Below are 15748 nucleotides of genomic sequence, written 5' to 3' on the forward strand. Positions count from 1 at the left end.
CTGAAAAAACATCTTTTTTTCATCCTAGAAATTAATTTTTTAAATGTTAAAATTGACTTTACTTTTCGAGCAGTTTTAGGCTCACAGCAAAACTGAGAGGCTACAGAGATTTCCTATGTATCCCCTGCCCTCACATATGCATAGCCGCCTCTGTTACCAACATCCCCCATCAGAACAGTGCATTTGTTACAGTTGCTGAACCTACTGGACACATCATTATCATCCAGAGTCCAAGGTTTACTTCGGTGTTCACTCTTGGTGTGGTGCATTCTATGCGTTTGGACAAACGTATAATGGCAGATATCAACCATTACAATATTGCACGGAATAATTACTACTCTAAATATCTTCTGTGCTCCTTCTCCCTAGCTCTTAAACCCGAGCAACCACTCATCTTTGTACGGTCTCTGTAGTTTTGATTTTTTTCTAGAATGCCATATAATTGGAATCGTAGGGCTTTTCAGATAGGGTTAACTATGCATTTAGCTTCCTCCATGCCTTTTTTCAGCACTGAAGAATATTCCATTGTCTGGATGTTCCACAGTTCATTTATCTGTTAACCTTTGGAGGGCATCTTCCTTGCTTCCAAGTTTGGGCAATTATCCATAAAGCTGCTTTAAACACCCTTTTACAGATTTATGTGCCAACATAGTTTTCAACTCCTTTGGGTAATTTCCAAGGGATATGTCTGCTGGGCTGAAAGTTTAATTTTATATGAAACTGACATTTAGCATTCCCAGCAGCGGTGTATGGAAGTTTCGTTAATCCACATTCATACCAGCAATTGGTGTTATCAATATTCTAGATATTGTTCATTCTAATATGCCTATAGTGATATTTCAATGCTTTTTTTAATTTGCATTTCCCTGTTGACATATGGTATGCACCATGTTTTCATATGTTTATTTGCCATCTGTATACATGTATTTTTAGTGAGGTGTCAAGGTCTTTGTGTGATTTTTAAATAATATTATTTGTGTTCTTAGTGTTGAATATTAAGCATTTTTTTGTATATTTTGGACAACAGTCCTTTATCAAATATACCTTTTTAAAATATTTACTCCTCGTCTGGTCTTTTCATTCTCTTGGTAGTGTCTTTGGCAGGATAGAAAATTTTAATATTCATAAAGTTCAGCTTACTAATTTTTTCCTTCACCAACTTTACTGCCTAAATTTACATTATGATTTTATTTTCAAACATTCATGGAAAGCTAATTAGAAACACTTCATATAAAACTTTCATTTATTACAAACAACTAATTTGTACATAATCATATTATGAGAGGAACCAGCTTTGGTCTTTTTCTACTACAGTATGGACTACTTTTTTTCTCTTTTCTCTCTCTCTCTTTTTTTATATTTTTCTCTTTTCTATGACACAATCCCTGGTCATAACATTCACAAGTCTGGTTTTCAAATTTAAATTAGGGAAAAATAAAAGCTGTTTCCAAGGGACATTCTGTTCCAAAGAAAATGATTTGCCGTCTGATTTACTAATGCTGAATTTTTTGGAAACCAAAATGATTCAAACATTTTACTCAAGTGGTTTTGTCAATTTACTCCCCAGGAGAAGCCATGCTTTAAAATCCCAACTGGTTAGGATGATACTCATAGCCCAGTTTAAGCCAGAATTTCTAGGATTTTGTGATTTTTACTTTGGTATTGCAACACCTCGTAAGCCAGTGGGATCAATTTCTCAATTCTTAAAAAATTTTTTGCATTAACTGTGGCCCAGGAGATCAGGGGTGTGTATGTGTGTGTGTGTGTGTGTGTGTGTGTGTGTGTGTGTGTTTGTGTGTTTTGCAATTTTTTAAATTAATGAAATGCTTTTAAGTTGAAGTATAATTGACACACAATGTTACATTACTTTCCAGTATGTAACATATTGATTTGACAACTGTATATATTAAGGTATGATCACCACAAGTGTAGCTGCCCTCTGTCACGATACAATGCTATCCTAATATCATTGCCTATACTCCCTATGCATTTAGACCTTTCATTCCTGTCACTTATTCATGCCATCACTGGAAGTCTGTGCCTCCCACTTCCTTCACCCATTTTGCCCATCCCCCACCCCTCTTATGGTAATGTTTTGAAAATGCATAAAAGCAGTTACTCCTGAGATTTCATTATCAGATTTATGAAAAAAAATCTGTGGCAAAAAGTCAGCTATAAGATATGTTCTATTCTCATTTTTCTCTTGATCTTATAAACAACAGAAATTTATTGCTCACAGTTCTTGACACTGGGAAGTTCAAGTACAAGGTGTTGGCAGATTCAGTGTCTGGTGGGGACCTACTTCCTGCTTCATAGATGGCACCTTCTTGCTGTGTCTTCACTTGGTAGGAAGGGGTGTGGGACCTCAGTAGGGACTCTTTTATAAGGACACTAATTGCATTCATGAGGGATCTGCCCTCATGACTTAATTTCTTCCTAAAGGCCTGGCCTCCTAATACAATCATGCTAAGTATAAGGATTTCAACGTATGAATTTGGGGGAGGGGAGCACAAATATTTACACCACCGCATTGTTGTTGTTGTTGATGATGGTGGTGGTGGTGGTGTGTGTGCATATGTTTGACTTTTAAGTACATGAACATCATCTTAGATACTTGTCAAATGATGAGTCTGCTATTTGTTCTAGTGGTGATAAGGCAGTCTAACAGAGAGTTTTGATTATCTCTAAAGTATATAAACCACAAACATACAAATACATCACAATTATTCTTATTCCAGTAGCAATCAATGAGCTTCTAACATATATTAAATGTGAATGAAAAAGATTGTGAGTTCGTGAAGAAGTGGATATTCTCCTAAACTAAAAAAGTTATGAAGGTAATGGTAGTCAAAAAACAACAACAACAACAACAGTATAGTAAGTAATAATTATCAAGCACAGCATTAGAAGTCTAATTTTCATAAAGGACCTCTGCACTATCAGATAAATGGCTCCTCAAAAAACTTATTTAAAATAGCTAACCCCTAAGAAGACTTTTATTGTTGTTCTGCTGAGTCCAGACGAAATTTCTGAAGAATATAATAAGTACTTCCTATTTCTGAGAAGCCCAGGGCTTTGGGAAACATTCAAAATTTATTCCTCATCTTTGTATCTTCTCTGGTCAATGAGACATTTTACAGCTTTTGCACAGATGAACAAAAGTAACTAGCTACCCCACCCCCCCTCCTCCAGAGCTGGCAATATAAAGGACATTTATGGTTACTGGGAGCCTTGCTCAGTCTGGACCAGTTAAGGATCATTGATTTACTCCTTCCTCAGGCAGATTTGATCTGAAATGGACAGCAAGGAAAATGAGAGAATGGAGACGCGAAGGGAAACCCTTTCTGATGTTTCACAGTAGAGCTGGGGCAACTTTGAAGCAAAATTGTTCCCTAAATAATATTGTTTCTTCCTTGGACTGCCAATCCGATGTGGAAGGAGACAGATTTCATGGATGTTGCAAAGCTAACCATAAAGAGCTGGCTTTTTCCTTTTCTTCTGCATATAAGCAGGTAGCTCTACCCTCCCTCCACTTAAACTCTTACTGGTCAATAAATTCTTATACTGATATTCTTTATGTGCCTAACCTGAGAATTATAGGTCTACACCTTTCATTACTGTAATCATATAGCATTTCTTAAAAATAATGTAAAATAAATAGAAACTTAGAAAATATTTAAATGGTCTAGGTCATATACTTAATCACACAGTTAAAGGCCTTTTTGACTTGTTGGAAGACATCAATTTAGAATAATAATCCCACACTGTTAACATTCAACACAGTATGACTTAACCAGAATTTTTCCTTATCATTACTCTCCAACAAAGTCTAAGTTCCAGAAAAACTTTAATCTATGTGATTCCTGGGTGGCTCAGTCAGTTAAGTGGCTGTCTTCCACTTGGGTCATGATCCCAGCATCCTGGGATCGAGTCCCATATCAGGCTCCTTGTTTGGCAGGGAGCCTGCTTCTCCCTCTGTCTCTGCCTGCCACTCTTGCCTGCCTGTGCTCGCTCTCTCTCTGACAAATAAATAAATAAAATCTTTTTAAAAATTTTAATTAGGTTGATACTATAGTTGTATAATCTTTTTCTTTTAATATCAAATATCCTGCTGGTTTCTGAACATTCTTCTGAGTTGTTCAAATTCCAAAGACTAAAAATATCATTTGAACTGTCCCTAAGAATAACTGAGAAATAAATTTCAACACAAGGGAAAGCTAATTCAAAACTGAGGCGTACAAATGATTAATGGCTGCGATCCATCCTATTCTCTTCTTTTAACTTTAAGGTCCACTTGTAATTCAAAGAACATTGCAAGATAAAAAGTTATCATTATCTGTTACTAAATATTCATAGACTGTTACTGAACCTGGAAATGTGAGAAATATAAGACGTTACCACTGATTTTATTTTTTTTAAGTTTGTATCTAAATTCCAGTTACTTGGCATACAATGCAATATTGGTTTCAGGTATATAACATTGTGATTCAACATTTCCTTCCCTTCATTTTAATGAGTTTATAGTTGACTTGAGAGAGACAAAAGCAAAATTAAGGAATAAGTTAACTCTGTCTCAAGAGATAGTTATTACAAGTACATCAAGTACATTAGGTATTCAAAGACTGAAGGTAAAAAGAGTACATAATAATTGGCTTTGCCAGAATAAACCTTCCACGGGAAGACAGGATCCCACACCGGTCCTGAAGAAAGAGAGGAATTTGGAAAGCAGGTGACAATTTCAGGCTGGTTAATCTGGAAATCTCTCTGCTGTTTGACATCACCCTTGCCTCAAAGGTCAGGAGTACATAGACTGGGAATTTCAACAGCTTAAAGTATGTTTGTTGGGCAATACAAGTGGTTAACCAGATGTGAGGAGCCACGGGTATTTGCCAGTGACTATGAAGAATATGGTTTGTAATCTGAAAAATATTAACTTTTTTTTTTGTGAAAAGAAAAAATAAACAAATGGGGTTATGTTAAACTAAAAAGCTTCTGCACAGCAAAAGAAGCCATCATCAGCCTACTGGATGGGAAATGACTTTTTCAAATCATATATCCAATAAGGATAAATATCCAATATGTCTAAAGAACTCATACAATTCAAAGACAAACAAACAAACAAACAAAAAAACTCAGTGAAAAAATGGAAGGGATTTTGAAGTAAGAAGACACACAGATGGCCAACAGACACATAATAAGATGCTCAACATCACTCATCATCAGGGAAATACAAATCAAAACCACAATTAGATATCACCTCACATCTGTTAAAGTAGCTATTACCAAAAAGACAAGGAATAACTAGCATCAGAGAAGATGTAGAGAAAAAAGCACACTTGTGCATTGTTGGTAGGAATGCAAAATGGTGCAGCCATTATGAAAAACAGTATGACAATTCTTTAAAAAATTAAGACTAGGACTACTATAGGATCCAGCCATCTCATTTCTCAGTATTTATCTGAAGAGTACAAAAATGCTGATTCAAAGACACATATGCACCCCTAGGTTCATTATTCACAATAGGCAGGAAATGGAAACAGTCTAAACATCCATCAATGAGTGAATGGATAAAGAAGATGTGGGTGTGTGTATGTATATGGAATAATAATGGATGATGAGGGAATATTACTCAGCCCTAAATAAGAATGAAGTCTTGTTTGTGACAACATAGATGAAACTTGAACCTTTAAAGGATTATGTCAAGTAAAATAAGTTAATCAGAGAACAACAAATATATGATTTCACTTATATATAGAATCTAAAAAGAAAAAAAAAGTAGACAAATGAACAAACAAAATGAAAACAAAAATAAACTCATTGATACAGAATACAGACTAGTTGTTACCAGAGGGGATGAGAGGGGGTGAGCAAAATGGGTGAAGGGTGTCAATTAAAGGGTAATGGGTGGTATCGAGACCTCCAGTGGTGATCACTGTGTAGTGCACAGGTACTGAATTGTAATGAACTAAATGTTGTACATCTGGAACTTATATAATATTATGTACCGATTTTACCCAATTAAAAAAATTCTTGTGAACGATTCTCTAGCACTTCACTTCTAGTCATTGCTTTTCTACTTAACACTCTCGCCTTAGTTTTATGATTTAAAAAAAAATTATTACTATTTAATTTTTTTTTTTTTTTTGCTTAGCCCAGACCAAATGGATGGTTCTATGTTCTATTTCTGAGAAGCCCAGGGCTTTTAGAAACATTTAATACTTTAACTCTCAACTTCTTTTTTCCTGTGTATCATCGCCTGTCCACAGGAGAAGTTGCTCCTAAAATGAGGTTAGGAGAATTTTTCTTATCTGCATTAAAGTATTGATATGAGTCTCAGAACAAAATGAGCAAGAAAGTGGTTTGGAAGTCACTAACCATTGAGAATGATTTAATTCCTATTACATGAGTCTGTGGTATTATGACTCTGTCTCATCTATATACACATACATACGACTCTGCTTCTGACAAACAAGTCAGTCTCAGGCTCTCAGGTTGTCGGTGTAATTTTGTGGATTGTTTTTATTGTTTAGGGCAAAATAGCGCAATACCTTTTGCCACTACCTAAACAGAATGCAGGTAAGGCAAATGGCCTCCCTTTTTAAAGGGCAAGAAAGAAACAACTACTTTTTTCCCCCCATTTATTTATTTATTTATTTATTTATTTTTAAATTTTTTATTTTTTATAAACATATATTTTTATCCCCAGGGGTACAGGTCTGTGAATCACCAGGTTTACACACTTCACAGCACTCACCAAAGCACATACCCTCCCCAATGTCCATAATCCCACCCCCTTCTCCCAAACCCCCTCCCCCCAGCAACCCTCAGTTTGTTTTGTGAGATTACTTTTAAAGAGCTCTGTCTCCTATGGTACTTGGTGCTGTCATTCTCAATTGCAAGGAGTCTTTAGACCATCCACAGTCCTATCTGTCTTTGCAAAAGGCCCACACCAGCGATGCCTAGACAAGAGCGAGGCATGGGCAACGAGCCAGAATGAATTCAGTGAGAACCCAGGTTAAGTTACACATTGTTTCCTGCTTAGGTTGGGCAACCCAACAGCCTACATCTACTGGGGACTTTCTATTACCTGCCCACCAGCTGAAGAAAAAATAATTTCTTTGCCTTATATTCTGTAAATAATCCATGGCAAGTTGATTCAGAATGCAAACCAGGTGAAACATGAACATCTCTAGAAGAGTGTCAGGAGGAACTGGAAATCATGTCTCATGAACCTTCTCTGATCTTATCATTTAGTACCCAAATAACTCATATGCTCATTTATATTCAAATGTGTTATTTGGAACTAATATAAACACATATACTCATAACCCTAAATAACCTATGTCATTAAGTATTTTTTACAAAGTCTCATTATATTGTGGTTTATTCACTGTGATTAAGTTGCCCCAAATTTTTCATCCCATTTTTGAAGTTTTGTTTTATTCACGCCAGTGAGGTTTACCTTTTGTCTTTCGATACACTCTAATCTCTAAAACGTCAATATAATAAATCTTCAGGCAGGCTGTTTTCCCAGATGACCACTCCCTTGAAGGATGAAGGATTATATTACCTGAGTCAGGTATGATGAGGATGGTATCAGGAAGCTGTACCGAATAGAGAACTTTCCATTCAGCTTCCCACAAAGTGAGGCCAAACCTCCCAGCCTTCACCGGTGTCTTAATATCCTTCCAGACTAAAAGTTCGAAAAGGTTTATGAGGTGAACCATGAGAGCCTGTGGACTCTAAAAAACAACCTGAGGGTTTTAGAGGAGAAAGGTGTGGGGGATGGATGAGCCTGGTGCTGGGTATTACGGAGGGCACGGATGGCACGGAGCACTGGTGTTGTACCTAAACGAATAACCTTGGACCATTGCATCAAAAACTAATGATGTATTTTATGGTGACTAACATAACACAATGAAAATTTTAAAAATAAAATAAAAAATAAAAGGGTTATGAGATGTCCTCCTTATTCAGCAATGCAGGTGAAAGGAAGGTACGTGGAGTCAGAAAAAAAAAAAAAATTCCCCAGAGTCTTCAGGGACAAGGAAAGTGATTTCTTTCCATGACTGGCTTCTCACGGCTGTTGTGCTTACCCATTGCCTTTGCTGACCTACTGTGAGGACGAGGTATTGAGAACAATCCAGAAGAGGATTTAGCTAGATTTCCGTGAAAGAAAGCCCATGTGTCATCCCAATATTGTACTTTTGCCTCCCATAGAGTTGGACAGAGGAAAGAGTTGCCGTTCAAATTTCAGTGTTCTAGTTCCACAGTTGAGAGAAAGAGAAGAGAGAGCATGGGGTAGTCCTCACCCCTCACCTTCAGGAGGCAGCTCTAGTTCCCGTGAATTCAAGCAGGCCTGTGGATTAAAGCAGCCGCTGATCCTGAAGCTAAATCACTCCAGAAGCTTGTGGTTCTTCCCTCCCGTGAAGCTGAGAGAAACCAGAACTGGCGTTGTCTTGCTGCCAGATTGACTCAAATCCCCAGACCAAACTTCCAAACTTCCAGAATTGCTCCTCAAGCTCATCAGCCTCCCACGGCCTGTCCCACCTGGGTCAGTTACACACCTGGCTAGGGTCTGGAGCCACTGGAACAGGCTCAGCTCGGACTCTGCTTTAGTCTGCACTCACTGCACCCCATCACTTACACCCCCCCCCCGAAAGACCCCACCTCTTCTAATTGACCAGCGTATTGAACCACGGAAAGCAAGTCATTGTCTCCCAGGGTAATTCGCTGAGTGATGTTGGAAGACCACCCGACAGGCAGACGCTTGTTGAACAACAAGGAGACATTTCCAGTTAGCCGGATTGATTCTGGAATCCCTTCCTGCCACTGGCTTCCAGCAGGAGGAGAGAGATTTTCATTAAAGTGTCTTGGCCTCTAAAACTAGCCAAAGTCCAAGAATCATGAATTAATTTGAGAAACCTAGAATGACCTGCCTGCAAGCAGAAGAGGAAGGGCTTTCTGTTTCATGCAGTTTTGGTTTTTTTTTTTTCCTTAGATTTTATTTATTTATTTATTTGACAGATCACGAGCAGGCAGAGAGGCAGGCAGAGAGGAGGAAGCAGGCTCCCTGCTGAGCAGACAGCCCAATGCGGGGCTGGATCCCAGGACCCTGCGATAGATCATGACTTGAGCCGAAAGCAGAGGCTTGAACCCACTGAGCCACCCAGGCGTCCCCTGTTTCATGCAGTTTTTTTTTTTTTTTTTTTTATGATCTCAAAAACATTTTATTAAGTGAAAAGAGCAAGTTTCAGAAAGTTATCTACTGAAAGAGTTAACTTACAAACTGGAACTGCTATCCTTAGAAAAAACTGCTTGCACAGTTGGCCTATGGTTAGAGTCTAGGAACCTGGACTTCAGGAGCAGTCCCCGTATTCTTTGATAAGAACGATGCATTGAGGGGCGCCTGGGTGGCTCAGTGGGTTAAGCCTCTGCCTTCAGGTCAGGTCATGATCCCAGGGTCCTGGGATGGAGCCCCGCATCAGGTTCTGCTCTGTTTCATGCAGTTTTAATCACAGCTTACACTTCCTGAATTGTGAGGATGAAGAGGATGATGATGAGGGTAAATGATAAATTAGGAAGGTCGTTCAGAAATTGTTCTAAAGTCAAATCTGCCGGTTGGGTTCCAGTCTTCCTCCTTGGATGGGAACGAGGGCTCTCTCCCCGGGAGGAGCCGGCCTTCGCTAGCCCCGGCTGGCCTGGAGGGTGAGCGCCCTGCAGGATTGCTCCCCACCACCTCCCGGAGCGGCAGCACCATACACGGTCAGGTCGGGCGACCAAGTCCAGGGCTACCAGTGGAGAAGGAGGCAGCTCCTCCCAGCCACCCTCCATTCCCTCCGCTCGGCCCCCCACCCCCCACCCATCGCCACCCCCCTCCGCCCCCCTCATCCAGGGAGTTTCCCAAGCATCCCAATGCTGAGTTTCCTGCGGGGGGGGGGGGGGCGGGGGAGGGAAGGGGCCCGCGCAGATAAAAGGCTTGCAAAGGACTTGGGGAAAGCCACAGTGCCCTGGAGCTCCAACTCCCGGTTCCTCTCCTGCCTCTAGAGCCCTCGCCCCTCACCGCCCTCCGTGCCGCAATGAGCCTCCCGCCCAGCCGCGCCGCCCGCGTCCCGGGCCTCTCCGGCTCGCGGTGCGCGCTGCTGCCGCTGCTGCTGCTGCTGCTGCTGACGCCGCCGGGGCCCCTCGCCCGCGGTGAGAGCGCGCGGCACGCGGCCGGCACCCGGGTCCAGCGTCCGCGGAGGCTGCGGCGCGGGGACGCGTCCCGGGCGGGCTCGCGGGGGGAGAGCTCCCCGCCAACCTGCCCCATAACGGTGTCTCTCTTTGCGCCCCAGCCGGTCCCGTCTCGACCATCCTGAGGGAGCTGCGCTGCGTGTGTCTAACCACCACACCGGGGATCCGGCCCAAGATGATCGCTAAGGTGGAGGTGATCGCCCCCGGGCCGCAGTGCTCCAGGGTGGAAGTCGTGTAAGTGCTGGTGCGCTGCGCCCCGGTGTCGCGGTGACCTCGACCAGAGAGAGGGGCGTCCCTCAGCCGGAGTCGTCAGCCCCCGTGGCTCACGGGCTCGGCCTCTTTTCGTTTCTGCAGAGCCACCCTGAAGAACAAGAAGGAAGTCTGTCTGGACCCGGAGAACCCGGTGATGAAGAAAGTCATCCAGAAAATTTTGGACAGGTACCCTGTCGCTTTCATCCTGGCGCTTTTTCATCTCTTTCGAGAGTTCCCGCTTCTCAAGGTCCTTATTCTCTGTATGGAATTTGCTGACCACATTCCAGGTCACGCTCAGAATACAAGTTCGTTCAGGAGAAAGGGGGGAAGTTGTTCTGGAATGTCCTGGGAAAACTCCTGTCACCAATTTCACATGTAATTGCCTAGTGGGTTCCACAGAGCTCATTACTGAAATGTATTTTTCTTTTTCTTTCTTTTCTTTCTTTCTTTCTTTCTTTCTTTTTTTTTTTTTAAAGATTTCAATTATTTATTTGACACAGAGAGAGAGAGAGATCACAAGCAGGCAGAGAGGCAGGCAGAGAGAGAAGGGGAAAGCAGGCTCCCTGCTGAGCAGAGAGCCCAATGCAGGGCTCAATCCCAGGACCCTGAGATCATGACCTGAGCCGAAGGCAGAGGCTTTAACCCACGGAGCCACCCAGGTGCCCCATGAAATGTATTTTTCTGTTGTCAGTGAAGTCCTGGAGTCCGCCCTTTGCTGTTTTCATTGGTCCTAAACTCTGTGTTTGGAAAACAGGTGGGAGCAGACAGGAGTGTGGAAACTTGGTTAAACTAATATGATTCTTTTCTCAACAGTGGAAGAAAAACTGATTAAGAGGAAGGACCATGCCTTGGAAAAGTTGTCCCGTTCCTTAGCAGAGCAGTTTTCTGAGTGTCTTGGGACCCAGTGAAGACAAGAAGGCTGGATTAATTTTCTCCAATGAGTTAGGCTTCGTCATAAATCTCCCACTTTGAGAGAAGGATGGTGGGGACGCACCTACGTTTGACCCTCAAGTGTAATGCTCAGCTCATGAAATATTTAATATAGTATTTCCTGCTATTTATTTGCTGTTATTTTATCTGTCATGCTATTGAAATCTTTGGCGATTGACTAAATTGTGAGTCAAGAACCAGTGGTTGTTAAGCTTTCGAGGTGACTGCTTATTTTTAGAATATATCCCTTACAGTGTTACTGAGAAGGCTGTGGGTTTAATATGTGAATGTTATTTCATTAAAATGCTGGATGTGGAGATAAATTGTTATCTTCACGCCTCATGAAACGGGAAGTATTTTGGTATCGTTTCTTGAGGAATATGTTAAGTTTCCTTGCTTTTGACTCTGGGATGCTGAATTATATTGCCTTAAAAAGCTGGTGTAACATGCAATTATCGGTGTAAAATGTATTTCTTTATTTAGAATTTGTAAATGTTCAATTCCATAAGGACGAGTATGTTCTTTTCCTATAATTTTAGACATTTGATGTCTTCTCAGTATGGCATAATGTCATGACTTACTCATTAAACTTTGATTTCATGGTGTGTATTAACCATTTTACTAGGAGTACTATAATTCTAGTCCCTAAATATATGATTTGGACAGATAAAGAAGCTAGGATATAGGCAAGTTCCCTATTTCTAGCTCTTTTATAGAAATGCATTGTTTGAATTTTTTTAGGAATTAAAGCAAACTTCACAGTGATTTATACTCATAAAGGTTCGAAAGGATATTTGAGCTATTTAAATATAGATTCACTTTTGTTTTCAAACAACATACACAGGTTAAGGTTTTTACCATTTTGTGATAAAGAATTATCTATGCGTCACACTTCCATTGTGAAAATTACTCTTGTTTGTAGCACTTCTTTTGTACTTTGGGAAAAAAATAAAAGATTTATAAAATTTATTTATGTCATTTCTCCTTTCTTACACTGTTACAAAATTTCTATTTATTTTTAATTCCAAATTATCTTAAAAATCACTCTGCTAGTCTCTGGCCAACAGAAAGGACCCTCATTTCCCAGGGACATTGCATTTGTCCCACCTTTCTCCAAGCTCAGCCACCTTCTAGGTACTCCTCCAGGCACCTCTAGACAACCTCCAGCGTTGTTTAGAAAACCTAGACTTTAACTGGCTCCCTTTTCCCTAGAAGTGACATCAAAGTTGCAAGGCAGGACAGATTAGGCTCTGTCTCATCTGACCTGTGATTCCTGCTTAAACGTCCCTTTCCCCTTGAATCAGTGTGGTCAGGAGCTTAGTTCCCTAACTGGGCGTGTTCTTTCCTGGGTCCATGCCTTTGTATTTGATAGAGCCTCTACCTGGAAGGGCCTTACCACTTCCTGCCTAGAGGAGGAAGCTTATTCATCCTTTAGAACTCAGTTCAAACAACACCTTTCAGGAAATTTTCCCTGACACTCCTTGAGGAACTCATGGCTTCTATTTTGATGTTCTGCTAGCATCTTCTAGATATTTGAGTTTCTTTGAATAGCAAATATTGGATTGGGTGCCTTTGTTTGTTTGTTTGTTTGAAGATTTCTTTATTCTGAGTTCTCCCAGATCATCAATCATATGTTATTCATCTCTGCATCCCCAATACCTGGCACAGATTGGCTTAATGAACTAATAAAGTATCCTGAACCTCAGGTAATCAGATAGTGCCCTGACATCAGTAAGCTGCTCAGTATGGTGTTCAAGAAATCCTAATGCCTTCACTCTCTTTCCTTCTTCGTATTTATAGGTAATCCAACAAGAGCTTTAGCATATGCAGTCCTCTCAACCTCTCACATCTACCCCTCACTTTTACCTGGCTAACTCCATCCTCCCTCTGAGGACAGCACTTAGGGCCTCCAACTGGTCCTTGCCCTTCCCAGATGAAGGCCTCTTTCATATCCTCTCATAGAACTTTGTTCTTTTCCTTTCTAACCTTTCGTCACTGACATGATTACAGAATCTATGGAGATGATCATTTATTTAGTGTCTATCCAACTTCTCTGTAAGCCTCATGAGGTCGGAGATATATTTATCACATTCTTCTTGTTTCTAGGACACTACCAAGTGCGTAGTAGGCGCTTAAGCAGAAGAGGGGTCCAGGCTAGACAAGTACCACTGTCTCTAAGGATCAAAACAGCAATTTCATCTAAATAGCTCATTCTTAGGAAAAGCAAGAAAGTGGAAGGAAGGAGACTAACCCAATTGGCATGCATAAATACACATACCCCACTGGATTAATATCTTAGCTCATACTGACACATATATACAGTAGTAGAGGCTAATGTATTATTAGTATATCTATATCTAAATTAAGTTATTCTACATCTCTTTGTCTCTCTCCTTATATGTAAAATACCAATTAGATTCATATATTTAGTAACATTATTAATTAATGTAGTGTATTAATTATAGTAATACATTATTATTATATATTGTAGCTATAGGACAGAGAAAAGGAAAAAAGACAGGAAGATACAAAGATATGGAAAATTTCAGAGATGATTTGCTGACAAATTTTTTTAACAATAGAGAAAAAAACAAAATACCTCAAACATTTTTAAAGAAATCATTACACTTCTGGGGCATCCGGGTGCCTTTGTGAGTTACGCGTCTGCCTTCAGCTCAGGTCAGGATCTCAGGGTCCTGGGATGGAGGCCCGAATCGTCGGAGCTTGCTTCTCCCTCTGATTCTGCCTCTGCTCCTCCCCTCACTTGGGCTCTCTCTCTCAAATAAATAAAATCTAAAAAAAAAAAAAAATCATTAAGCTTCTGTGATATCTTTTTACTCTCTCAAACAGTATTTTTTTTCCCTTTAAAACTATAAATCACATACTACTATTAGGTAAACATTAAGAAAGCAAGCCAAATTACTATAGATGTGCAAACTATAAATTTCAGTGTTTTGAAAATCCCTGATTTGTCATATCAGACCTCAAAATACTCATTGAGTAAGTGCGTAACAATAATGAGTGAAAGCATATTACATGTCCTTTGAATAGGAGAAATGTATGTTCTGTGAAGAAATAAACATTACTGATTACTTTTTTCTTTGTCATCATTCAAGATCTTTATCTTTTTACAGAAGCAAGATTTGTAAGTTTAGTTTGTCTACAGACCATAGAATATGACCTCATATGTAATATTCTGACAATTCTGTAGGTCATATTCATACTATAATTGATTGTTCTATAAAGAAAATAGATTATTTCACTGACATATATAACCTATACAAGAACCTTGGTGAGAGCTGCCACTCACTAATGATATTACTATTCATCCTACCACTAGCAAATTCAAGGGCTGACATATCTGGGGGAAATTAACCCACTGAAGCTCTTCTAGGGATATACTTATATTTTCCTCATACAAACTCCTAAATACTGCCCTCCCTCTGTTCCCCATCTAAAACTCACTCTCAGTTATGTATTCACTAGGACTTGAACAAGAGGCCAGCTAAAATATCTGTTACTCTCCAAACCATGTTTAATTAACGCCTTTCATTTTACCACATTTTCCTGCTTGCCTCTGGGTGGGACAACTTCACATAATCCTTCAATTCCTGAAGCTATGATGAGATCTATGATAAAATCTGACTAGTGGCTTTGGTTTTTTTTTTAATCATACTTTTAATTCCTGCATAAGGAAAAGAATTGCTGTGGGTAACTCATATTGTCCATCATAACTTCAAGTCCTTCCTGGATGTTACAAATTGAGAAATTTACCACACAGAATGAGCACCTGGGGATTTTGATCCGCCTCCCTGACTAAATCACGAAAGACAAAGAGAATGCACATGATTCTGATTTTGGCTTATGGTCCCGGTTTACTTTTAGTCAGCAAAATTAATATGTTCCCGAAAAGGATTGTTCATACTTCAGATATGTGTCATGAAATAATGACATAGAAAGACCTAGAGTTTTTGTGTAAAATTTAGTTTCTACAAAGTCTAGAGTCCCATTTTTTTAAATACTGAGAAATTATAAGAACTCTTCCTCCTCTGAAAAATCCACATTCTTAATAGAGGTGATTCTGCTGCCCCATAAATGTGGGGTATTGTTTCTGGCCTACCTCTGGGTTGAACAAAGAGAAAAATGGCTAACTCATTTCAACTGAATAGAGGCCAGTGATAGCTCCTTACCCTTTGTGGTGCTACACAAAGTCAGAGTAAGTGTGTTTCAGATCTAGTTTTGAGCACTTCAGCTATTTGACCTTGGCAATTTATTCAACGTCTCCATCCCTCAGTTTTCTCATCTGTAAAATCAGCACAAAAATATCTTTCTC

The 15748-nt window shown here is 40.0% G+C and overlaps 1 protein-coding gene across 1 annotated transcript; it reads left to right on the top strand.

Moving 5' to 3' along the window:
- Positions 1 to 9986: 9986 nt before the first annotated feature.
- CXCL6 (C-X-C motif chemokine ligand 6) lies at positions 9987 to 12384 on the top strand. The gene is made up of 4 exons (XM_045079861.1): positions 9987 to 10194; positions 10335 to 10467; positions 10588 to 10671; positions 11299 to 12384. Exons 1-4 carry the CDS (start codon positions 10080 to 10082, stop codon positions 11315 to 11317), a joined length of 351 nt encoding a protein of 116 aa, XP_044935796.1. The 5' UTR covers positions 9987 to 10079; the 3' UTR covers positions 11318 to 12384.
- Positions 12385 to 15748: the final 3364 nt, after the last annotated feature.

This window comes from Mustela putorius, unplaced genomic scaffold (assembly GCF_011764305.1).
Source record: "Mustela putorius furo isolate JIRA1106 unplaced genomic scaffold, ASM1176430v1.1 tig00000430_pilon_pilon_pilon, whole genome shotgun sequence".
NCBI classification, from domain to species: Eukaryota; Metazoa; Chordata; class Mammalia; order Carnivora; family Mustelidae; genus Mustela; species Mustela putorius.